Source organism: Mastigoproctus giganteus, chromosome 11 (assembly GCF_048544385.1).
Source record: "Mastigoproctus giganteus isolate SK-2022 chromosome 11, ASM4854438v1, whole genome shotgun sequence".
Classification (NCBI taxonomy): Eukaryota; Metazoa; Arthropoda; class Arachnida; order Uropygi; family Thelyphonidae; genus Mastigoproctus; species Mastigoproctus giganteus.
Genome location: NC_143585.1, coordinates 155,026,800 through 155,053,653, shown reverse-complemented (window position 1 = coordinate 155,053,653; position 26,854 = coordinate 155,026,800). Strand labels below are relative to the sequence as shown.

The window sequence follows — 26,854 nt, the reverse complement described above, 5'->3', positions numbered from 1 at the left end:
CATGATAACGAAGCTAGAGACCGATATGACAACTTACAGGGCGAGACTGCATACCAAGTGGCTGGAACGATTCCCGGATATTCAGGTCACTGAACAGCGTATAGCAGACCAGAAAAGGACCATCATCATGAAGAACTTGATAGCTTCTGCAATCTTGGAAAAAATCAAGCAGGATGTGAGCAATCAACTGCAAATGATAAAGAATAGGGAACCAGAGGAGGAAGAACATGCCACTGATCCAGAGGAGAAAGACCCAGAAGAAATACAACCCACAGCAGCTGAAGTGGAAACAGACAAGATCATGATATCCAGAGTATTGGACGAGTGGAAGAAGGCCCTAACAGAATTCGAAGGTTTGTTAGTTTGTTTGTTATTTGGTTTTTAGGAGCATTAGCAACTAAGGCCATATTGCTCCGGGATATGCGGTGGTCATTCCCTTGACCTTTCCGCATCCTCCGTATTTGGTGGTGACGGGCTCGAACCCCGGTCTAATCAAGAAGCGTGTGCTACGCACTGCTGCTCCTTCCCACCTGGCTACGGAGGCGCCAGAATTCGAAGGAATGGACCCCACAAAGACTCACATGATACCGAAGCAGAGGCCGAATAGAACCTTGGTGGGAGTCATGGACCAGTTGAACCGGCACGTAATACCACATTACCTCGATAATAATGGTGCAACAGTGGAGGCCATCCACACAGCCGTGTATTGGGCTGCGGTAGCAGCCACAAGGTTATTGTTATTATTTGGTTTTTAGGAGCATTAGCAACTAAGGCCATATTGCTCCGGCGATATGCGGTGGTCATTTCCTGACCTTTCCGCATCCTCCGTATTTGGTGGGCACGGGCTCAAACCCCGGTCTAATCAAGAAGCGTGTGCTACGCACTGCTGCTCTTGCCCACCTGGCTACGGAGGCGCCACAGCAGCCACAAGGATTAATGGAAGAGAACCGAGAGACCAACAGCAGAAGAACCGAAAACAGAAGAAACCACTTGAGAAAAAAGCTTGAGAAAGAATACTTCAATAGGAGATAGAAGAATTAAGAGTCAAGATAGGCCAGTACCAATGGGTAATAGAAGTAAGAAATTGACTGGAAAAGTGAAGAGCATCCTCATGAGAGACAGCATTCATAGCAATCATGAGACAAAGAATGAGAGAATAGGGGAGTACTTGGACACATTGAAGTAGAACCTCCTTGCACTCAGCAAGAGACTATGCCGATACAAAGAGAGCGCCCAGAGGAAAATAAACTGAATCTTCGATGAAGATGAAAGAGGCTTCTACAGAAATCTCAGAGAAGACGGGAAAGAAGGGAAAGAAACCACCCAAGAAGAAAATGATTGAGGAATTCTAGGGAAACATATGGAGCAGGGAAGTAAGACATAGCCGAGCAACCTGGAGAGAACTAGAATGAAGAAAACCAAGGACGTACAAGAAATGAGAGAATGGGAGATTCAGGAAGAAGTAAAACAGATGATCAAGAACTCTCACAATTGGCAAATACCAGGAATAAATAACATCCTCAACTACTGGTACAAGAAGCTCACTTGCACACACAAGCACCTGGCAGAGCAGTTCAATGAAATGATAAGGCACCCAGAGACAGTTCCGAAGTTTCTCACTCAAGGAATCACAAATCTGAAGCCTAAAGACGAAAATACAAGAAACCCAGCAAAATATAGGCCAATCACCTGCCTCCCAACAATGTACAAGATGCTGACCAGTTGCATACCAGGAAGATATCAGACCACTTGGAGAGCCAGAACATAATGGCTGAACAGCAGAAAGGATGCAAGTGGCTGAGCAAAGGATGCAAGGAGCAATTAACAATAGATGCTGTGGTTATGGAGCAAGCCTACAAAGAAGCTGCGCAACATGTACACAGCCTACATAGATTACCCCAAGGCCTTGGACTCCGTGTGTCATAGCTGGCTAACAGAGGTGCTGAACATCTACAAAGTCAATCCAGTAGTGACAAACTTCCTAGGCAAAATGAAGTACTACCATTAAGGTCAGAAATGTCACAACCAGGCCAAACCCCATCAGGAGATCAATATTTCAGGGAGATGCCCTGAGCCCATTGTGGTTCTGTCTAGCACTTAACCCGCTATCTACTATGCTCAACGGCAGCAATTCTGGATATAACCTCAAAGAAGGAAGAAAAAAACCTGTACACCCTCACCAACCTGATATATATGGATGACATCAAGCTCTACGCAGGAACTGAGAAACACCTTCAGCAACTGCTCCAGATCACCGAAGAATTCAGCAATGATATTAGGATGGAATTTGGTCTAGACAAGTGCAAGACTTACAGATTGCGTCAGGGAAAATTAGTCAACCAAAACTACCAGCTGCAGAGTGGTAAAGAGATCGAAGCTATGGCAGAGGCCTACAAATACTTGTGGATAATGCAGGCTCAGCAGTTACAGCACAAGGAAATTAAGTCCTGCCTGAACAAAAAATACCATCAGAGACTCAGAAGCCTGCTGAATGGACGGACCATAGTTTAAAGCCATAAACACCTATGCAGTCCCAGTGCTAACATACACCTTCGGGGTCAAAGAGTGAACAAAACCCGAACTGAAGGATATCATGAGAAAGACAAGGGCAATGATGACCAAGAGCCACCAACACCACCCGAAATCTGCCGTGGAGAGACTGACAATTTCCTGGGAAGAAGGAGGAAGAGGCCTGACCGACCTGATAGAGCAACAGAAAACAGCAATAGTTAACCTGAAGGTTTACTTCCAGAAACACACAGCAGAACTCCACCAGGCCATAAGGAAGATAGACAAGCAGTATACCACACTGAACTTAAGTGAAGAATCCCTCCGAACCAGGAGGTACAAACAAAGATAGAAAGATGGGCAGAGAGGACACTCCATGGCAGACACTACAATGATCTCCATCAAAATCACACAAATAAAATTGCTTCCAATGCATGGCACAGGAGAATGATGCTCTTCCCCGAGACTGAAGGTTTCATGCTCGCCATCAAAGACCAGTTAATCAACACCAAGAACTATAGAAAATACATCGCCAAGGAGCCTGGAGTATTCGATGACACATGTCGACGATGCCACCTGACCTCCGAAATAAGTCAACACATCACTGCTGGATGCAAGGTGATCACCCAGACTGAATACACTCATAGACACAACCAGGTAGCCAGGATAATACATCAGAAGCTAGCAAGAAAATACCCGTTGGTTGAAGAAAGTGTACCGTGCTACAAGTACGAACTCCAGTCAGTACTAGAGACCCCAACCCACAAGCTGTACTGGGACCATGCCATAATAACAGATAAGACAATCCCACACAACAGACCGGACATAACCCTTGTAGACAAGAAAGAAAAGACAACCTATCTGACTAACAAAGTGGTACCCGACACTGGAAACCTGCAGAAAACCCATGGGGAAAAAATCAGGAAGTATGCAAACCTAAGACAGGAGATCAGGGAGATGTGGCATAGGCAACAAGTAACGACCATACTGAACATTGCGGCAATCACAGGTATGGTGTCATAGTCCCTACATAACAGCCGAACACCTGCTACAAGGAACTCCAGAAATTAGCAATCCCGAATACCTGTAGGATAGTGAGAGAGTACCAACAGTAACACCAGACATAACAAAAACAACCCTGTGTACTTGGTAGCAATACCCGTCATAAGGTGGAACCCCCAATCAGGGAGAAATAATATAATAATAATAATAAAGAGGTGATACAGGATTACCTAGACAAGACAGCAGCAATAGTTCAGACACAGCATTGGTTTGTTACGGGGAAGTCTTGTCTGACCAATTTGATCAGATGTTACGATGTGGTCACAAAGGAACTGGAAGACTGATGTACAAATTGGAGCTGTATGGCATTAAGGGCAAGTTACTGTAATGGATAAAGGGATGGTTGGGTGGGAGATGGCAGAGAGTGGTAATAAATGGACACTGCCCTACATAGACTAATGTTATTAGTGGAGCCCCCAAGGTTCGGTGCTGAGCCCATTGTTGTTTTGTGTATTTATCAATGATATTGATGACAGTATATCAGGATTAATGTCCAAGTTTGGAGATGATACAAAGGTTAGCATGGTTGTTAATGACAATAAAGACAGTATGCTACTGTAAGAGGATCGAGAAAAGTTAGACAGATGGGTTGAGAAGTGGCAACTGAAGTTTAACATTGAGAAATGCAACGTACTGCATATGGGTAGCAGTAATCCAAGAGAAATGTATTAACTGTGCGGTATTACACTGACAGTGGTAGAGAATGAAAAAGACATGGGGGTTGTTGTGCAGTCAGATATGAAGTTCTCTGAACAGTGCAGGTCATGGAGTTTTGTGAATGATTATCCCTTTGTATAAGGCAATGAGGCGGCTCTGTAGCCAGATGGGCAGGAGCAGCAGTGTGTAGCACATTTCTTGATGTAGACTGGTGTTCGAGCTTGTGACCACCAAATACGGAGGATGCGGAAAGGTCATGGAATGACCACTGCATATCCCCAGAGCAATATGGCCTTAGTTGCTAATGCTCCTAAAAACCAAATAACAAACAAACATAAGGCAATGATCAGGCCACACCTTGAGTACTGTACCCAGGTGTGGAGGCATCATTTTAGGAAGGATGTAGAGTAGCTAGAACGAGAACAGAGAACGACAAGATTGTGCAGAGATTACAAGATTAAGATTGGTGAGAGGAACAATGGGGTGCACTTATGAAGAAAGGCTTCAAATCTGCAAGTTGCAGCATCTGGAGACTAGGTGATCTGATTGAGGTGTATAAGGCCTTGAATGGTTTGAGCAAGCTCAATGCTGATGGGGTATTTCTGCTTTCTTGGACTAAGAACCTGAGGGGACATAGATTCAAATTGAGGAAAGACAGTTGTAGAATAGGTGTGCGGAAGTTTGCCTTTAGTGCCAGCAGGTAGTTGGCCTTGCATTAGTAACACCCACTTGTGTAGGAATGGACTAGTTTGTCATGCTGGTGAAGACTCAAAGTCATGTAGGCTAATATAATATTGAAGTTCACACTTACAGAAATCAGTTTTTGAATGTCTGCAAGAAAGAATGGGTCAGCTTTGAAATCTTTCTGACTAAAAATATAAAATTATTGTGGGGACAAAACATACAGGTACCAGTATCTCAATAACAGCCAATATGCTTAAGTGCTCCTATTCTCTAGGTACGAGTCTAGTTGTTCATCTGTTATCAATTTTTTGCAGTAGATGAACAACCAGCCAAAAGTCACAAGTGGGACAGCCATATGTGAACAAACTCCGGCTAACCACCTAGCACAAGGAAAAACTAGACAAACTATAGCTCTTTCTATTCCAGCACACTACAGGAATAGTAAGAGCAATATCCACATGGACTATGCACTGGACATTAAACAGACTATGGGTGAGATACAAGAAAATTCAATTTCTTGTATCTCACTCATTGTGAGATACAAGCAATTGAAATTTGCATGGGCATGTCAGCACCAATGCTGTACCACTGGGAAAGTGGGCTGAGAAGTGGCAACTGAAGTTTAACATTGACAAATGCAAAGTACTGCATATGGGTAGAAGTAACCCCAGAGGAATATACCAACTGTGTGGTACTACACTTAGGGTGCTAGAAAATGAAAAAGACCTGGGAGTAAATGTGCAGTCAGATAAGAAATTTTCTGAGCAATGCAGACAGGCTGCCAGAGCAGGTCATGGGGTTTTGTCAATGATATACATGACTTTTGCTAGCAGGGAAAAGAAGGTGATTGTTCCTCTGTATAAGGCAATGGTCAGGCCAAGCCTGGAGTACTGCTTACAGGTCCGGAGGCCTCATTTTAGGAAGGATGTAGGTTTGCTTGAGCGTGTGCAGAGAAGGGCAACAAGATTGGTGAGGGGAACGAAGGGATCCTCTTACCAAGAGAGGCTTAAGTTCTGCAAATTGCAGTGGCTGGAGACTAGGTACCTGTAAGGTGATCTGATTGAGCTGTATAAGGCCTTGAATGGGTTGAGCACACTCAATTCTGATGGGATTCTTCCACTTGTTCAGATTACAAACCTAAGGGGGCATAAATTCAAATTGAGGAAAGACAGCTGTAGAATAGATGTGCGGAAATTTGCTTTTAGCCAGCGGGTGGTTAAACTTCTGTCATTGTGGAAGTTGATAGGTTAAATAAATTTAAGGAGGAACTGGACAAACATTAAGAGCGAATGGTTGTGTGAATTTTTTTTTTTTTGGCTGATGCTACCTAAGCTCATATGCTTGCTTTCTTGCATCACATGTTATTACTATTACTATTACTATTACTGACATGTGGAAATCTGTCATATAGTTTGCCAAATTGCATTTCCAGCTTTATCATAGTAATGGGGATATCTGCATATGAAAATGGGCAACAGAAGGCCACAAGGTAATTGAATGCAGTGTTGATGTTCTGCAAAATAAAGGTCTCATTTTATGATTTGTGGATTGTTTTCAGGGCATGCCGTGTCCTCTGATCGCTGTTAATCAATGGCTTGATTGGCATATTTTTATTATCATTGACAAAGTACGCACCATAATGATGACAATGTATCTAGAAGCTCCAGAATCTATCAACAGGACAACTCAGTATACTACAAAGCCCAGCAGGGTGCTAACTGATTACAGGAACACAACAATGAATTCTCTGTCTTCCCACAGTTGCCCAACTCACCAGATGACAACCCAGGGGCTTCTAACACATGGCTCTCCAGCAGGACACTCTTCCCTGAGACCAAAACACTCATGCTTGTCATCTATGAAAGACCAGGCAATCAACATCAGAAATTACAAAGAAATACACAACCAAAGGCACCAAAATAACAGATGACACATGTTGACGATGCAATCCTGCCTCAGAAACAATCCAACACATCACTACAAGATGAAGGATGATCACCCAAATGCAGGACATTCAGAAACATAACCTTTATTTGTACAAGTACACTTTATTACAAGTACAAAGTACTTGTAATAAAGAACTCACTCTCACTGACAATAAAGAAAATACTACCTATATGATCAATATAGTGGTGCCACCAAAAAGTGGAGGCCTTTAAAGTAAAATATAAAACTTTCAGCAAATGATATGGTAAACTTACAAAAGAGAGGAAAGAGGGGAATCCAAAATCTTTTATCAATGATTAGGGAGCTTCTGATTTTTGGAATGGAGGAAGCATGTCTGTGGCTGGGTAAGAAAATTCTACCTGGTATAATTTTATATTCTATTATTTCTGGAGAAATAGATGGTACTACAATATGGGAGTCATTGGAAAACTGTATTCTGAAAATGGTGATGCTTCTGCAAGACATGAACAGTACAGTTAATTCCACTATACAGTTAGAATACAAAAATGACATTTAGTTTGGTCTTTGTAATGAACCTGAAATCACCAATAACGAAAGTGATGTGACTATCAGGAAAATGAAACATGGGAAATACCCTGGATATGAATGAATTAAATAAGAAGTTTTTCAGGGGTTTTCGGATTTGAAACATGAATTTCTTTATTATTTGCATAATTCTTATGGAAGGAATTTGCCCAAACTTTTGAGAACTGCACTTCTCAAAATTCTTCTGAAGGTACCAAACGACACCATATTAACTAGTATCTTCGTGAAAATTCCTAAACGGAGAGGGGAGCTAAAAATTAGTAAGAACCCAGATCTCTAGTTCTTACCAACTTACAGTTCTCTCCATTTTAGGAAAAGCTCTGGAAAGAAAGACTCTGGATCTTTATATTACAAAAGGTCCACCTGCTGGAAATAAATCTGGATACCACATGGAGGTGCAGTAGTACTATAAAGCTATGGATACTACTGCTACAACAAAAAAAAAAAAGTATGTCCTTTGAACCTTCACTGACTTCCAAGTTGCATTTTAAAGAGAAACTCACCTTACATAACTCAAACAATCCAAGTTGCAATTTGACAGCCTTTGGTGGCCCATTGTTTTTAAAAAGCTTAAAATTGTTCTCAGAAACTTTATAATATTATCAGATAAAAACAATCTTAAAAGCTGAAACTATATATTCTAGGGTCTACTGATTGAAATATGGTATTTTCTGAACAGCCAGAGAAAAGTTTTTATATGCATATGGCAGCTCATGTGAAAGTCCATTTAATGCTCATCTGTGCATTTCGATGCCCTTCAAGAATTAACTTTTATTCATAAACCCACTACTTCAACAACTGAGAACAGTATGATGATTCTCAAAAGTTGCTTAAATTTTGCAAGACATATTCTACTGTTAAGTGAAACTTAACAGTAGAATATGTCTACAGTGAAACTTAACAGTAGAATATGTAGACAGGGCTCCTCAGTTAAGTGGTTTACTTTACGATAGTGCTTTTAAATATTTGATTTATTTAGATATTGTTGGATTATTTTGTTATAGGTTTTCCTGTAACTATTTGATTTTAATATTATAGATATAATTTTTTAAAGTTACTTTCATTGATATTTATTTAATTTTATAATGGTAGTTAAGAGATCTGCCTTAAACACGTCACAGGGTATCGTGACTCACATGGAAATAGCAGATGGCGATTTACGGGTGAGTAATGATTTAATCCGTTGTGGAACCTGTGGAATGTTTTCCAAGGTCGACCTGGTGACTAATCCTACCTCACCTGGGGATTCTTTTCTTTGTGATCGATGTAAGGAGTGAGTGCACCGATCTTAAATTACAATTTGGTGCACTGATGGAACAATTTGATTCCCTGAAAAAACGAGTGCTTGCCCTCGAAAATAATGCATCTAGCAGCTCGTCAGGGACTCAAAACTCCAGCAATCTACCAAGTGATGCACACCCGATTCGAGCCTCAAAACAGAAAACCAAGTGCAAACTCCTCTGGTTAAAAAGGACATTGTTTTATTAGGAGACTCCATTGTCAGGGAAACAGGATAGGTGGAGCAGAACCAGAGTATGTCTGCTGGGAGCAACTACTGATGATGTCACCAACAGATTGTCAGATTTTAAAGAGGGTAAAGAAAATATTATTATTCATGTGGGGACAAAGATAATAAACGTACACGATCTGACGATTTGTTGGAAAAATACAGGACCATGCTGAGGAAATGTCGCAAGCTAGGCCATAATGTCTATAAGCTGGAACAGGTTGGAATCACTGGGAAAATCCTTAGATGGATAGAAGGATGGCTTCAGGGCAGGAGGCAGAGGGTTGTGATAAATGGCTATTCCTCAGATTGGGTTGATGTAAGAAGTGGGGTTCCCCAAGGATCAGTATTAGGACCACTGTTGTTTTTAATTTTTATAAACGACATTGAGATGGGTGTGATGTCTAAATTTGCAGATGACGTTAAAATTGGTAGAGTAGTTAACAACAACAATAACAAGCTGAGCTTCTTCAGAGAGACCTAGATAGACTTCAGTAATGGTCAGAAAAATGGCAGCTATGCTTTAATCCAACAAAGTGTAAGGCAGGGATGGGCAACAGCCAGCCCGTGGGCCACATCCGGCCCGCGGTGATGTCGAATCCGGCCCCCCCCTCGGTAAATGCATAAATATAGAAAATCCATACCTGACTACACTCGCCGTAAACGTTCGGCTTAATTCGGTTCAATCGGAAATCACGGCCAGTACAACAGTAACCAAGTGATTCTACGCAGCGTCAAAGAGTTATTTCCTAATTATTATTGTAGCATCGATCGAACGAAGTTCCTTTGGGTTTGACTTCTTATTGAAAAAAATAATATTGGTGCGAGATATTTTATGTTTTATGCCTTTTCTAATTATTACGATTTTTAATTTAATATAATTTATAGCCCATAAAATGAGCCAATTAAAAAAAAAAGAAAAATTGATGCCGAATGCCGCATTTTCAATGATAATTGGACATTCAGATATTTTTTTTAAAAATACATTAATAATTTGGTAATTCAAGTAATATAACATTTTTTAGGTTCTGATTTTTTTTATTAAATCGTTCAATCTATTCTGGCCCGCATCATGATCCAAAAATTTCATTCGGCCCGCATAATGATACGAAAATTTCATTCGGCCCGCTGACGAAAAAAGTTGCCCACCCCTGGTGTAAGGTATTACACTTGGGAAACAGTAATCCCAAAATAACTTATTCACTTGGTGAAGTTCAACTAAACCCAGTACTGGAGGAAAGGGACTTCGGTGTTACGATACGGTCAGACATGAAATTCTCTGAGCATTGTAAACAGATATTGCAAGGAAGGCCCATGGTGTCCTATCGATGATCTATCATACTTTTGCAAGTAGAGATAGGGACGTGATAATCCCATTATATAAGGCTTACGTTAGACCACACTTGGAATACAAGTATGGAGACTGCACCTAAAGAAAGACATCGAGCTTCTTGAAAGGGTGCAAAGACGGGAAACTCGCCTGGTGAGATCGGCAAAAGGGCGTCCTTATGAAGAAAGACTTCGAATATGTGGGCTGCAGAGTTTGGAAACTAGACACCTTAGAGGAGATTTGATTGAGGTGTTTAAGGCTCTGAGAGGCATAAGTAAAATGAAAATTTCAAGATTATAAATGATGCTAGAACTAGGGGACATAAATTCAAGTTACGGGGGGAAATGTTTAGATTGGACTGCAGGAAGTTTTATTTTAGTCAGCAAGTTATAAATTACTGGAATAAGTTGCCTTCATGGGTGGTAGAGGCCGACAGTTTGGGGAAATTCAAAGGTCATCTGGATAGTACTTTCGGATAAGGGAAGCACATAGGATGATAGGTTTAATTTCCTTTTTCTTTTTTTATTAATTATTATTATTTAGTTATTTATTTATTTTTTTATTTTTTGGCTGGTGCAGCATAAGCCATAAGCTTTCTTGCACCATGCGGCCATTACTAATACTAATACTAATACTTGATGAGAATCAACCGAAAGAACAAGCTGGCTTTAGGACAGGATTCTCAACTATGGATCACCTTCACGTAATATCACAGCTAATGGAGAAAGCAAATGAATACAAAACACCATTAATCCTGGCATTTGTGGATTATGAAAAGGCATTTGACCCCATACAGCATAAGGCAATGTTTTGGGCACTAGAAAGACAAGGCATAGATACACCACATATTATGATTTTGAAGAAAATATATGAAAGTGCTACCTCCTTTATTAGACTAGACAAAGACAGTAGGAAATTTAAAATCGAGAAAGGAGTGCGACAAGGAGACACAATATCTACGAAGCTGTTTACTGCTGCCCTTGAGGAAGCTTTCAGAATATTAGACTGGTCACAGAAAGGAGTCAATTTGAAAGGAGATTACCTAAACCATTTACGATTTGCAGATGACATTGTGGTCATAAGCCACGATCCCAAAGAATTAGAGGAAAATCTTAATCAGTTATGCACAGTTAGTAAGGATTTTGGATTAAAGATGAATATGGCTAAAACAAAAGTAATGATGAACAAGTATGACACAGAAAGGAAAATTATGATTGAAGGAGCAGTAATTGAAAAGGTGGAGTCATATACTTATCTTTGACAAGTTATTAGCTACAATAATGATAAATGGCTGGAAGTCAAGAGAACAATAAATTTTGAATGGATAGCATTCAGGAAATATAATCACATACTGAAGAGCAATATCCCAGTTTGTCTGAAACGTAAAATAATGAACCAATGTATACTCGCCACCATGACTTATGGAAGTGAAACTAGGGCACTCACCAAAAGAATGGAAGAGAACCTGAGAACTACACAGCGAAGAATGGAACGAATTATATTCGGAATCAGACTGTTAGATAAGAAGAGAAACACATGGATTAGGCAGCAAACTCAAGTAAAGGACATTCTTATCAAAACTAAAGAACTAAAGTGGTCTTGGGCAGGACACATAGCTCGAAGACATGATGACAGATGGACTAAAAAAATAACAGAATGGTACCCATGAGGAGCTGGAAGAAATCCTGGAAGACAAAGGTGGAGATGGATAGATGAAATTCATGAGTTTATGGGTAGTAAATGGATGAACAGTGCTCAAAACAGAAGGAACTGGAAAGTTGCTGGAGAGGCCTTCATCCTGCAGTGGATTGAAAATGGCTGATGATGATGAACAATGGAAATAATGAGTGGATACGCATTTTTTTTTAAAGCAAGTTCAAAGTAATTCTGGTTTCTTGCATCATTTAGATATCCTAATAATAATAGTAATGTTAAAAGTATCTCTATGCCTAATGAAGGTTGAGGAATACATAAAAATTAACAATAAATGTATAAACTTACTCTGAACAGGGCAAGATCTATTATGAAAGCTTATGTCATCCAAAGCTATATCTCCTAAACCATGATCAGATGTTGCTGCCCTGAAGATAACATGTACATCGAATTTGTAATTTAAATAATAGGAAGCATACTGCCATCCCAACCCACTACCATCCTTCTTTTCCCAAAGTGGCCCATTTTCATTAATTCCATCTAAAATAATAAAGGAAAATATTGAAAAAATATTAAATATATATATAATTTTTTTTATCCACAAATTAAATTTTTTTATAAAAATTCACACCATATTTAACCTTATATAAAATGAATAAATACTAATAACTGTGTTTATTTATTCAGAGAATAAATAAACGTGCACTATTCCACCAAAGTGCACTATTCCACCACAAGTGGCAGAGTGCCTCTGCAATATGATATTCACACATTAAGTAGCACATATATTACTTTTATATTGCTGTGTTGTTTTTTGTTTCAAGGGTTTTAAAGATGATGCCACATTTTCCTTCTTGTCACTATAGTTTTAGAAAATCCAGGTTCATGATGAAAAAAATTTAAATCAATTCTACAGAAAGTTCAAACCTTGTTCCATCTGACTTGCTATAACAACTTACATAATCTGAAACACTTATGGAGAAATAAAGAAAATGCATAAACTTTTTATGTTTAAAACATCAGCCAAGATAGTCTGGAAACGCTTATGATATTCCGATTGAAAGGTGATGTTGTCAATTCTTATTGCCAATCAGCTTAAATAACATAACATAATGCAGGAGACAAGAAATTGAATGATATATAATGCAGGAGACAAGAAATTGAATGATATATAATGCAGGAGACAAGAAATTGAATGATATATAATGCAGGAGACAAGAAATTGAATGATATATAATGCAGGAGACAAGGTTATCTTTCGACATTCAAGGTCTCTCACACTATCCTCAGTGATATTGTGAGGTTCATCTTTATAGTACTTGTACTACTCAAATAAATTACCATTCGATAAACTTTTTACTACACTTTGACAAACATTTTTACTGTCTATGAGGCTGATTTCTTTTGACAATCAGCAATTTTATATATATTTTTTCAAAAAGTGACATTGTAAAATGATAACATTTTACTGGGTCTATGTTAATTCGTTGCAAGACAATCTGTTGTTTTTGATTTGGTAGTTGTTGGCGCATCGGCTTCTGTGGCCATATTGCACCTCCCAAGGTTTTTGCAGTACTTTGATCCAAGCCCGAGGCGGGAATCGAACCCGCGACCTTTGGGTTGCCGGGCAGGTACTTTACCCACTCGGCTAGCCCGGTCGGCACAATCTGTTGTACAATGGTTCAGCATATGTGGGAATTTGGTGCACTGCACAGCAGTTCGATATATGTGAGAATTTGGTGCACGATAATTCAGTATACGTGAGAATTTGGTGCACAACAGTTCGATATACGAGACAATTTGGTGACATTTCATTGTATGTGAAAACTTTGTGAATGACATTTTGCTGTATGTGACAATTTGGTGTATGACAATCTGGTGAAAGAAAATTCGGTGAAAAGGACAATTTGATGTATACATAGTTGGTTGATTGTTTTGGGTATTTTTCTGGTGCATCAGCTTCTACGGCTATAATGTGCCAAAACTTATGTTTTTTGGATCATTATCTGATGTCTTCTGTTATGATTATATTAAATTATAATAATTTATAAGTTTCGGGAACTGGAAAACTTCTGATATATTGGGTCTAACTGCTAATATTTCTTGTAACGAAGTAGTTGCCTTTAAGGATTTAAATGTAATTTGATGCTCTCATGTAAAGTTAGGGCAATCACAGCACTGTAGTGGAGATTCAGCTCAGAACAGATAGGATTGGGTAATACTGGTGTGTCCCATTCTTAATCTGCTTAGTATAACTTCTTCCTGTCTGTTAGGTCTTGTACTGGTTTTCCATTGTTGTAACAGTGGTTTTATTTGAAATAATTTGTTACTGGCTTGCTCCTGCCATTTTTGCTGCCACTGATTTTCGCCACTATTTCGGATTGTAATTTTATAGTCTAGATATGGTATTTTTATGGTTTGGTTGATTGGGCTTTCTGCTTATTTTGCTGCTTTGACTGCCTGTTCATTACCATCTATTCCAACAATGTCTGGGAACCCAGCAGAAACTTATGTTTTGCTAGTTTTATTAACATATTTTGGATTTGCTATATGGCTGGATGGGTAATGCTATATGGCTGGATGGATTTAAGGATTGCAGGGCATTGAATGAATCTGTAAAAATTATACAGTTGGCAATGTTGGTTAGCCATATATAGTTGATGGCTAGTTGTATAGCCTCCAGTTTATTGCTGCACCAACCAAAAAAAAAAAAAAAAAAAATCTGAGACAGAGAGAATGTGTTTCAGAAGTAGAAGGGAATCACCAAGAAAGAGGAAAAATTATGATATCCAGCTAAAGACCCTTGGTGTGCCAAGCCCATGCACACCAGATGTGGGCCCCTGGGGGTGTTCTACAGTATAAATGCTACACTCAGTTGGGAGTAATTGGGAGATGATGATAATCAGGAACTTGGCTGCCAATCCTACTTTGGTTTCTGTTTTGGAACTATCTGTGTATATCATGGTAGAATTACAATGTTGGTCTCTGTAGGCTGCGTGTAATTGCTGGAAATTTTGTTTAGATACAGAATCCTTGTTCCAATTATACATATGGAGATCGCATATCATTTGAATAGTATACCAAGGTGGATATGAAACTTTAGGATATATTGCTATCTGATTGAGATTTAAATTACGTTGCTGGATATATATGCCTGCTGGTTTGTTGGCATTTGGATGTGTTCTGTATAAGTTTTCCAAACTTGGTTCATGTAGAATTGTCCATGTCAGGTGGTCGGGTATTGATTTTATCTTTGCAGTGTAATAACAGCAAGTTTGGTCTCCAGAGTTGTAGTGGTTGTTCATGAGCCTCTTGCATATAGGCTCTGAACTGGTGATGTGCGATATACTCCTAATACTGTTCGTAAAGCACTGTGATACACTGGATCTAGCCATCTCAGGGCACTTGGTTTGGCTGAGTTGTACACAGGGGCTCATAGTCCAGTCTAGCGTAGATGACTTTCATCAGCCGGTGAAATACCACCACTCTGCTTATTGGAGGCTTGAAGTGGTGAAACCCATGTTTAGTCTCTAGAGCAAAGTTTCCGGCATCCCCCTCCCCCCATACTTCTCCTTCAACCCATGCACAGTACTGTGTACTATAGGTTTTGATACCTTTCGTGTTTGGGGTTTTCATAAAAAAAAAAAAAAAAAAGAAAAAAAGAGGCCTCTGTATAATCGTCGCAATAATGTAACTCTATCTGCACCCCAGGTAGTTGACGATAAGACTCTCAAAATGTTTAGTTTCTTGAGGCAATTTGTTCATAGTTGTTTTATATGTTCTAAAAATGTTAGTTTTTAGAAAGAATAAGTCCAAGATATTTTATGGTTGGTTTTAATGGGATTAATTGTCCATTAAGTTTTAATTCCAGATCTAAATGAAGGTTTCTTTTCCTACAGAAGTGCATGCCTGTTGTTTTTTGTGTAGAGATCGTGAACTGGTTTTCCTGAGCCCAATTGATGATCTTGTTTATCGTTCCTTGTAATTGCTGTTCTATTGATCTCATGTTTTGTGATTGGAAAGAGATACTGAAATCAACTACATAAAGAGCTATATTAATGGTAGATGGTATCTGGATTATCGAGTTTATTTTGATTGCAAACAGGCTGGCACTCAGGACTGATCCCCATGGTACTCCTTCTTCTTGTAGGAAAACTTTTGAGAGTGTAGTTTGTATTCGTACTTGGAAGGTTCGGTGCTGTAAAAAGTTCTGGATGAAAATAGGGAGATGTCCTCTTAGCTTTAAGTTATATATGTCCTAGAGAATGCCATAACACCAGGCTGTGTTGTATGCTTTTTCAATATCAAAGCATATCATGACTAAATGTTCTTTTCTAATGAAAGCATTTTGTATGTTGTTTTCTATTTTAATTAGGAGGTCCAAGGTTGATCTATGTTTTCCTGAAGCCACGCTGCACTGGGCAAAAAGGTTATGGTTTTCTAGGTGCCATGAGTCTTGCATTTATAATCTTTTCCATTAATTTTCCTAGGCAGCTGGTGAGTGCTATTGGACTGTAACTGTTCAGATTAGTAGGATCTCTGCCAGTTTCTGGGAAAGTGAGGAAAATCGCATGATGCCACATGTTAGGAAATTCGTGCTCCATATCAATTCTGCTGTATAAAATAAGTAGAATTTGTAATGATTCTTCACTGAGTTTCTTTATATAATGATGCCATCTGGACCTGCTGCACTTTGTTTTGATTGTGACAATGCCTTATGGAGTTCTGTTATGGTTAGCGGATGGTTATATTGTTCTACATATTTTGTGGAGAATTTTAAATTGTATTTTAATTGATGATTTTTATATATCTGGAATTTCGGTGGATAAGATGTGGTGGCAGATATTCTGGGGAAAGTTTCACCTAAGGCATTTGCTATTTCTTTTGGATCAGTAATATCCTGCCCTTGCCAATTGATCACTGGATGTACTAATTTTGGTATCTATTGCTTATTTTTCTTATTTTATCCCAAACTGTTTTAGTATTTGTAGTTCTATTTATAGTTGAGGCGAAACGTACCCAGGAGGCTTTCTTGCATGCTCATATGACATATCTTGCTCTTGCTCTAATTTTTTTTTAAAAAGTATTAGATTGTCTGTGGTAGGATTTTTGCAAAAAATATTCCATGCTCTGTTTCTGTCTCGTTTTGCTTGAGTACATTCCTCATTCCACCAAGGATCTGGAAATTGAGGAAGTTTGGTGGATGTTTTTGGTATTGATTGTTCTGCTGCTTGGCTAATTTGGTCAGTTACATATTGTACTGCTTGGTCAATGGTTAGTTGTCGGACTTTCTGTTGTTCGATTACTGCTAGATTTTTGAATTTTTCCCAGTCTGCTTTGTGAAACTTCCATTTGGGTTTTTGACTAGATTCACATGGGATGTTTTTGTTAAAGTGACAATAATGGGATAGTGGTCATAATGGATCTTCATGAATTGTCCATTCTAAAACAGGATATAATGATGGGGAGCATAAAGCAAGATCAACTGTTGTGCTGGTTCCTGTTGGAAGGTGGATATATGTGTGTTTTCCACTATTCAGGTGGGTTAGATTTTTGGCATCTATTACTTTTTCTATTTGAGGTCCTCTTTTATTCAAATAAAAGAGGACCTCAAACAGAAAAAGTAAAAGGTCCTCTTTTATTTCTCCATAAAGGGTGATGTCCATTTAAATCCCCCATTATACAGTAAGGAGGGGCTACCTGATCTATCAGTTCTTCTAACTCTTCATTACTTATTTCTTGGTTCGGGGGTAAATATATTAATACCATTGTTATTAAACTACTTGCTGCCATACATACTGCTACTGCTTCAAGATGGGTTGGTAGGTGGACTGTTTGAACTGACAAGGATTGCTACTCTTCCGTGGGCTATGGAATTATTTATTCGATCTTGCCTATGTACAGTGTAGTTTTTGATTACAATTGTATCCTCAGGTTTTAGATATGTTTCTTGTAAGCAGAAACATATTTGGTGATGTTGATAAATTAAATCTCGGACATCATCGATATTATTGTGGAAACCATGACAATTCCATTGAATAAAGGTACTATTCATTGTTTTGTTTTGTTTTGTTTTGGATGAGTTTTCCAGTTGTTTTCTCGTTACGGTTTCATATTTTTGTGTCTAGTGTCTGGCTTTCCAGTGTCCATATCTTCCTTGGCAAACACAAGAAGAACCCATTCTTCGCAATCCTAGAATGGGTTCTTCTTGTGTTTTTCCTGCTGTATCCATTTGTTCAGCAGCATGATGCACTGTTATGGAGGTGTCTTCTTGTGTTTTTCCCTGTAGCTGTGAAATTACTATCGGTGGAATTGAGATAGGGGTGTTTGCAGCCTGGTCTCTTTTCTGCTGTTTTGGAGACATGTGCCAATTGCGTGCCCAATCCGACAGCGATTCATTTGGTGTGATTGTGACTTCGGTTTGTGATCCTGTTGTTTCTTGTTTCTGGGTTATTTGTGCTACTTTTGTTATCTGTGCATAGGTAGGTTTCTTTGTGTTGACTGGTTGTAATATCTTTCTGGCTTCCTAGTATGCAACTTTATGTTTTGCTTTGTATTTTTGGATTTTTCTTTCCTGTTTCCATCTTTTGCATTCCAAAGAAGAGTAGGCAGTGTGATTTCCACCACAGTTTGGGCATTTAGGATGTTCAGTTGTGCATTCTTGATTGGTGTGTTCTCGGAAACCACACTTGGCACATATTTCTAATTCCTCAGCATGTTGACTGTGAGTGTCCGTATTTTTGACATTTAAAACATTAGAGAGGATTTGGTATGTAGGGTTTGATTTGACAAAGCAAGTATACTGCTTTCATGTGCTGTGGTGGACTTGAAGTATTGAAAGTGAAAATGATATTTTTGGTCTGGATGATTATTCCATCTTTTTTGACAGTTATTCTTTTAAAAGGAGTGACTCCTTGATTTTTCATTTCTTGTAATATTTCTTCTTCTGTTATACTGAGGAGATCCCATTCAGAGATTACTCCTTTTGAGGTGTTTAAAGTGTTATGGGGTGTATCTGTTACCGAGATCCCACCAAAAGTGGATGTCTTCATCAGTTGCTCTGACTGTCCTATATTGGCTGTCTCAATTAGTAGGTCATCTGATTTGAACCTTTTTACTTTTTTTGGAGTTCCAGCTATATTTTCCAAAAATTTTTGTATCAGGAGATGGGATAATTTTCCTGTGGATTGTTCACCAGTAGAATGAATGATGAGATATTTTGGTGTGGGTATCTCATATAAATCAGTTTTTTTGTCTTTTTTGCCATGTTTGTATTAATTTCTTCATATTCTTGAGTTGACTGGGTCATATTACAGGATTTTGTGACTTTTTTGTCAAAATCCATGGTGTTTGCACCTTTGAGAGTGAGAGTGAATTTTCTTCCCAGGTTTCCAGCCTCACCACGTGGAGGCAGGAGCCATGCCACATGGGCCAATGTATACATGACAGTTCAACATATGACAATTCGATGTATCACACAGTGATCAAAAATTAACAAAATCAATGAAGTAAAAGGTTTAGGAAATAATAAATTTCGGCAACTTAAAGAGGAGAAATGCAGAAATTTAGAAAAAAGGAAATAATATATTTTTTATCCACTTAATTAGTATAAATGGATTCATGCTTTTCCTTCATGTAGGCAGGTTGGTAAGTGAGTATGTGCTTATTTCAGCATGACTCCGTCCATACTTTAGTTCAGATAACATTACTTATTATTATTTTTTTTAAATATCTACTCATCTGAATTCCAAGGCAGAATATACTGCTACCGGAATTCAGATGAGAATTCCGGTAGCAGAATATACCACTATCTGCATCCACAGGTGGCAGATAGTGGAATGATCTTCAGATATGGAGGTCAGCTGTGAATAACCAATAAACAGCCACAGACCAAACCTGGGCTCAGCTAGCTCCGGCTGTCGGGGCCCTGCTGGGTACTGACTCCCATGCTAAGGATAATGAGTGATGGCCAATGGCAGAATACATAGTTAGTTAACTGAGGAAGAAGGCAGATGAGCTATGACCTCAGAAGTCAACGGTTGTTTCAAGCGGAGGAACTTCTGGGAAGAGAGATGGTGTTCGCGGTAAACACACATGGCAGAAGGCAATGGCATACCACTGCTGTAAAATACCAAGAATATCATGGTCGCGCACAATTTAAGAAAGGAAGACAACAGCGTGAAGGGGATCTCAGTGTTGTCAGATGCAGATGCCTCACTCGGTACAGATAACCATGGACTGCAGGTGGTGCTGGATCGTCAACAAGAAACTGCAAACAAAACTAGCAGCAGCAGAAACAGAAAGAAAAACAGGCACGCATTGAAATTGGCTACTAGGAACTATTTTCCAATGCAGCAAACTTGATAATGTAAAACAGGAAATGGAACGATTACAAATTAACATACTCGGGTTATGTGAGACCAGGTGGAAAGAGAGCAGAGACTTCAAGACAGGGCAACAAAGAATGATTTATTCGGGAGGAGATAGTGTAATGTAATTGATATTAGGAGCATTAGCAACTAAGGCCATATTTCACTGGGGATATGCAGTGGTCATTCCCTGACCTTTCCGCATTCTCCGTATTTGGTGGTCATGGGCTCAAACCCTGGTCTAATCAAGAAGTGTGTGCTACGCACTGCTGCTCCTGTCCACCTGGCTACAGACGCGCCGTGGGAGGAGTTGGAGTCGTGTTAGATTGGTGGGCTTTATCGGACAGAATACTGCTGGTCAAACTCAAAGGAAAACCTTTCAATATGGCCATCATTCAGGTTGTTGTTGTTGTTGTTGTTTGTTAGTTGTTGGTGCATCGGTTTCTATGGCCATAATGCACCTCCCAAAGTTTGGCATTTTCTACTCTAATCCCTTGCAATTGCTGTTCAAATTAATGCCTGATTAGCAATTATTCACAAAGTATTTAATGGAGAGGGGGAATTTTATTGTATACGATTTACAGCAGCGACTTTTTTGCTTTTTAAATCTGATTATAAAAGCCTATTAATTTTAGATAGTGGAAAACCTCTTGTATATTATTTTCTTCACTTAAAATGTTTTCCAGAGTAGGAGCGTCTTGAATTTTAGTTAGGGATTTAAAGGCTGTTTTTCTTTTGTTTGTAAAGGTTGGACAGTCTAGTAAGAAATCTTTAACTGTTTGTTGCACGTGACACTGATTACATTGAGGCAGTTCTTCTGCTCTAAGTAAATAGGAATATGTATGTCCTATCTTTAACCTGGCCAGGATTACTTCTTCTTTTCGTATATCTCTTTTGCTGGACAACTGTGAATCTGAGAATTTGGATATATTGTGTGAATAAATTCACTGCATCATGTTCTAAATAGCACAAGACAGACTGAGAACCAACGAAATCATGAAGTGTGGACAATGCATAAAAAAAATTACTATATATCTCATCTTGCTTATTCGACAGCATTGAAGACCAATGAATGCACTACCTGTTAATAAAAGCATGGAGTTCATAGAATAAGGGACAAATTTGAATGCGCTATCTACATACCAATTCTCCAAATGATCTAATATTTTCAAATTTCTCGAGCTGAAAATATGAAGAAATGATGAGCATCCACTCCAGAATCATATAAAAAAAAAACCTGTCACAATTCATAAATTTGCCGACATTCAGCAGGTCTGACCAAGTCCTTCAAATTTTAGGCTTTTGTGGAACTCTTTTTTAGCATTAGCATTAGACTATGTATATCTTAGTGCACTTGCATCATTAACACACAGCCAATTATAAATTAGCAAATATTTGCAATAGTGGCATCGTTTAAGTTTGGGGCATAAGCCCTTAATGCATTAGAGTCATTAGCATTAGTAGAGGCATGAAGGCAATCTTATGCAGCATCAGCCAATAAAAAAAAAAAAAAACACTTCCCTTTCATCCATCTTTTCGCTCCAAAATTTGTACAGTTCTTTCTTGAATTTATTTAAGCTATTGACTTCCACAACAACAGATGAAAGTTTTCTCTAGCAATCAACTACCTGCCCACTAAAGGCAAATTTCTGAAAATCTATTCTTCAACTGCCTTTCCTCAATTTGAGTTTATGCCCCCTTAGTTTTGTAATCCAAGCAAGAGCTTTTAACTAGCAGGTAGTTGATTGCTGGAAAACCTTCCATCTGTCATTCTGGAAGTTGATAGCTTATATAAATCGAAGAAAGAATTGGACAAACTCTTTAAGTGAATGAATGGATGAAATGATATTTTTTTTTTTTTTTTGGATGATGCTGTATAAGCTTGCTTTCTTGCTCATATGTCCCTACTAACATGCTCATAGTTGTAATCTCGGCAAGAGGAATAATCCCATCAGCACTGAGCCTGCTCCAACCATTCAAGGCATTATACATCTCAATCAGATCACCCTGCAAGTGCCTAATCTCCAGAGACTGCAATTTGCAGAATTTAAGCCTTCCTTGGGAAGAGCACCCCTTTGTTCTCCACACCGATCAAGTTGCCTTTCTGTTTACTCAATTCTATCAACTCTACATCCTTCCTGAAATGAGGCCTCCAGACCTGAATGCTATTCAAGGTGTGGCCCAACCACACCTTGAATAGTACCTCGGATAAGGAAGATAATCATCTCCTTTCCCTATTAGCAAAATTCCTATATATCATTCACAAGACCCATGACCTGATCTGGCAGCCTCTCTGCACTGCTCAGAAAACTTCATATCTGATGGCACTGTTTCCCTCAGTCTTTTTTCGTTATTCACTAGCCTGAGTGCAGAACTGCATAGTTGGTATGTGATTCTGGGTTTACTGCTGCTCATATTTTTTTTACTTCACAGCCCAACTTTTCTAGATCCTTTTGCAGTAGCATAATGTCATTACTGTCATTAATAAACCCGCCAATGTTTATGTCATCTGCAAAATTCATCAATATCATGGATAAATATACAAAACAATGGACCCACGAACCCTGGCAGACACCACTAATAACCTTAGTTCATGAAGAGCAGTGTCCATTGATTACTACTCTCTGTCTTTTCCCACTCAACCATCCTTTTATCCATTGTAGCAACTTGCCCTTAATGCCATACTGCTTATTCTAACAGCAGTCTTCCATATGCAAAAGTATCAAAAGCTTTCTTGAAATTCAAGTACACTTGTGTTCAAAGAAAGTGCATCATGTAGGAATTTCACATTTCTAACTCTTTTTTTATGATGGTATTACATTAATGACTAACATCACAAACAAAAATATAAACAAAAGATATTTATCAATAGTTAAGGCAAAGCTAAATAATATTTGACAGGTGCTCTCAAAATATTCCAAAATGAGCATTTGCAACCTTTATACAACAGTTTTGTTAAACATGACAATTATGGCTGAAATGTTATCAGAAGCCCTCAGTTTGTTTCAGTTTATCATTTTAAATGGAAAACAAAATGAAAGGTTCACCAGGGGCAAACTAATATTTAGTTGAACTGCCTCTGGCCCTGATGACAGCAGCACACCATCGAGGCATTGACAAGATCAATTTCTGAAGATATTCAACTGATAGTTTGTAGTTCCAAACACAAATTATGGCTTCCTGAAGTTCAGGAAGGGTCTTTGGTTTCTTTCTGGCAACTGCAGATTCCACACGATGTTCTGTATAGGACTGAAGTCTGGGAGATGACAGGAGACAGTCCACGAGTAGCAGCAGCATAGAGAATACCAGAGAATATTCTCCCTTGAGACATCCTTATAGCTGGGAATCTGCCATACACAAATATTGTTAAATGGTATAATATTTGGAGGTTTGATAAATCACAGCATGATGAAAAAATAAATATTGTTATCAAGAAGTAAAATTCTGAGTGATAAAATTCATCAATCACCTGAACGGTTCATAATGTTATCAATAGTTAATACTTATAATTATATGTTCTGAGGATTCTGAGTGATGTTGATAAAATCACATAAGGTACTTACCACTTACATAAATACGCAGTGATGCCTGTTTGTAACTATATAAATAATACCAGAATTCCATGCAATAGCTTTCCATCCTTAGTGAAATCTGCTCACTAATAAGATCACCTACTTTTACAATGTCATCTTCTTTTGGATTAAAATAGATATAATGTCCTAAAAAAAAAAAAAAAAAAGTTTAAGTGAGACTGACAGTAAGCAAGCTGCAGATCAGAACTGAGGTGTCATGATCTCAACAGGTGATATCTCAAGCAATTATTTAAGAGGTCATGAGACCTCGATCTTGGATATAGTTTAGCTTAATCACTGTTTGGACAGTAAAAGGGCACTAGGGTTTAAGTTTTGTGACTATTTGTCTGATTATTAAAATCAATCAAAAATATCATCAGTCATGAGACCTCTTAAATAATTGCATGAACATAATTACAAGTATCACCTTGTGATACTTGTGGACAAAGTTCATCTATTCTTTCAGGAGTTTTTTCCCCTTTACTGATGTATATGACCATAAAATTATGGTTTCTATGATTTCATGCTTAATTAGATCTAATTTCTACACTAAATAAGCATTAACTGCAGCAACCCTAACCCACAAACTGCCACTGATGTAATGGATTCTGTGACTGACTGGGGTTTGTGCACGTTTCATGCTGTTTCTGTCATGTTCTCTTACACTGTTTGGACAGTAAAAGGGCATTAGGGTTTAAGTTTCGCGACTATTTGTCTGATTATTAAAATCAATCAAAAATATAACATAAAATAAGAATTGAGTATTGCCTGGACTAAGCAAGTTTAAAATTTTTAATTTTTTTTTTTTTTTTTTTTTCTGGTGGGGAAGGTTGGGACTACTCTGGAGACTGTGTGAGGCTAGCAAATCTGAAACTATCACTTTCCTTAGTCTTGCTCACAGACCAAACTAAATTATATTTTAGTACAGTCTGTAAACTACTAAAAATTTTCTAAATTTGCATAATAATCCCCAACCCCCACATATCTATGAAAAATTTATATGTAACCATACATGCACTCACATAATCACAAACCTGAAATCTTTTGACTCTAAACAAACTACCCCAAGATTACTAATATCTACACATGAAAAGAAAAGAAACACTACAGATTCTTGACCACAGTTTGCACCTGGACAATAAAATCACTCACAGCAATTTTAAACTTTTGTCCTCAAAATAAACAACTCTGAACCTTACTAGTTTATAATAGTCTTGTACACAGAGCTATTAAGTCACACGGCTAGTAAAATCACTCAGCAGTTTTGAACTCAAGCACTCAGAATAAACAACCTCTAAATCCCACTAGCTTATCGTGGTCTCATACACATCAGCCAAAAGGTTGATAACTAACCAATAAAATTCCTCAGAACTTTCTATGATCTTATGTGGTTTAGAAGGATAAAGGTTTGGACAAGGTGGTGGATCCCTTGACATAGACGGCTGCTGTACTTCGTGTATATCAAGCTGATGTTCATCAGTGTCTTCATCTTCATCAGAGTGTACAGAAAAACAGTTGGGTGGTTCAGGAATAGGTAGTACTTCGTGAGGCATGGGACGAATTACAGATGGTATATTTGGATCCGTCACTATCCACTTTTTCTTCATTGTGATCCCTTTTCTAATAAGGAGGCACCATACAGAAATAACAATCTGTGATGTGATTTGTTGGATCCTCCATATTGTGGGCACTGCAAAAGACATAAAATGTCCCTTTGAATTTACCTATGCGTTGAGTTTTCATGAAGTAGTGCAGCAAATGTGTAGAGCCTAGTTCTTGTCCCGGTCACCTACTTTACACCCAAGTACAAGAAGTAGGCCTTTTTTATGGCTCCAATTAAGGGACCATTTCTTGAAGCTAACATGACCTCCACATATGTAGCAGAAGTCTTCCCAACTATTCACACAATTACAGGGCATATTAATCTTATATGACACAAATACTGTGCAAAAAGTAGGAATCGCACAGAGAGCAACCGTTAACTGAGAACAAATCACCCAGTACTCAGCTGTATTCAAGGATTATTGCAACAGAGTTGAAGATACATTTTAGGCAAGAACAACTTATCACGTGATGCAGAGTGAGGCAACAGTCACTGATCACGTGATAAGAGTGTGGTGGTACTGAAAATGCCGTGTTCCATGCATTTTTCCAAGAGCAGTAGTTGATAATATAGAGTAATATGAGATTCCAACTGTAATTTGAAAACAAGAGCCAATCGACAAATTTTAATGTGAGCATAAAATTAGTCAAGATTGGGTGTTTTCGTTTTCATAACATTTTACGTGCAACCAGTGGTCTTGTTTTTACTATTGATATTGTCTTTGTTGAGGATGGTCTTCATTTTCCAATCAGCTTCGTACTTCTGTTACCTCATTGGTAGTAGGTCAGTTGGCCTATCTTCACTCTTATCTCTTCTATCTTCTGCTGCAGCCTTCTTTCTGAGACTGGTGGTTCCTTGCCTTTGCATTTTATTTTCTGTTGGTTTCATTCATTCTAAGTGGCCACTACAGAGGCACAGTAAATGGCAGTATGGATGATATCTAGCGTTACTTCATTTGCTGTCAAGATAATCTGATATTATTTGCCGATTGAGGTTTTTTTTTGTGACTTACCAAAGGATCCTGTTGGGGCTCTGCTTCAATGTGATGTGGCTCTTTGTGTGATCTACTTGAATTCTGCTAGGACCTTGTTCCACTCTTCTTCTATTCAGAATAGAAGAGCGAAAGAAGGCTGCACTGGGTTACACTTTTGCTTGCTTTACTCCTCTTGTTCTGTTTCGATTGTCTCTGTATTCCTTGTTCTTTATAGTAAGTTTCTGACATCCTGATTGATATTTTTTTCAAGATTGCAGGAGCTATCAGGTTTTTCATGATGATGGTCCTTTTTCTAGTCTACTATTTGCTGTTCAGTGACCTGAACAGTCAGACATTGTTCCAACCACTTGGTGTGCAGTTTATTCCCCTCTACATTGTCATATTGGTCTCTAGCGGGGTTGCACGGTAGTATGCTTGCACTT

At 38.5% G+C, this 26,854-nt stretch overlaps 1 protein-coding gene across 1 annotated transcript in view; it reads right to left on the bottom strand.

Moving 5' to 3' along the window:
- Positions 1 to 26,854, bottom strand: part of LOC150078523 (MAM and LDL-receptor class A domain-containing protein 2-like) — a 765,548-nt gene that overhangs the window by 654,940 nt on the left and 83,754 nt on the right. The window contains exons 6-7 of the mRNA XM_090384594.1: positions 23,827 to 23,982; positions 12,243 to 12,434 (exon numbers count right to left, since the gene is read on the bottom strand). Coding sequence (XP_090240720.1) covers positions 12,243 to 12,434; positions 23,827 to 23,982 — 348 coding nt within the window. The remainder of the gene's footprint in view (positions 1 to 12,242; positions 12,435 to 23,826; positions 23,983 to 26,854) is intronic.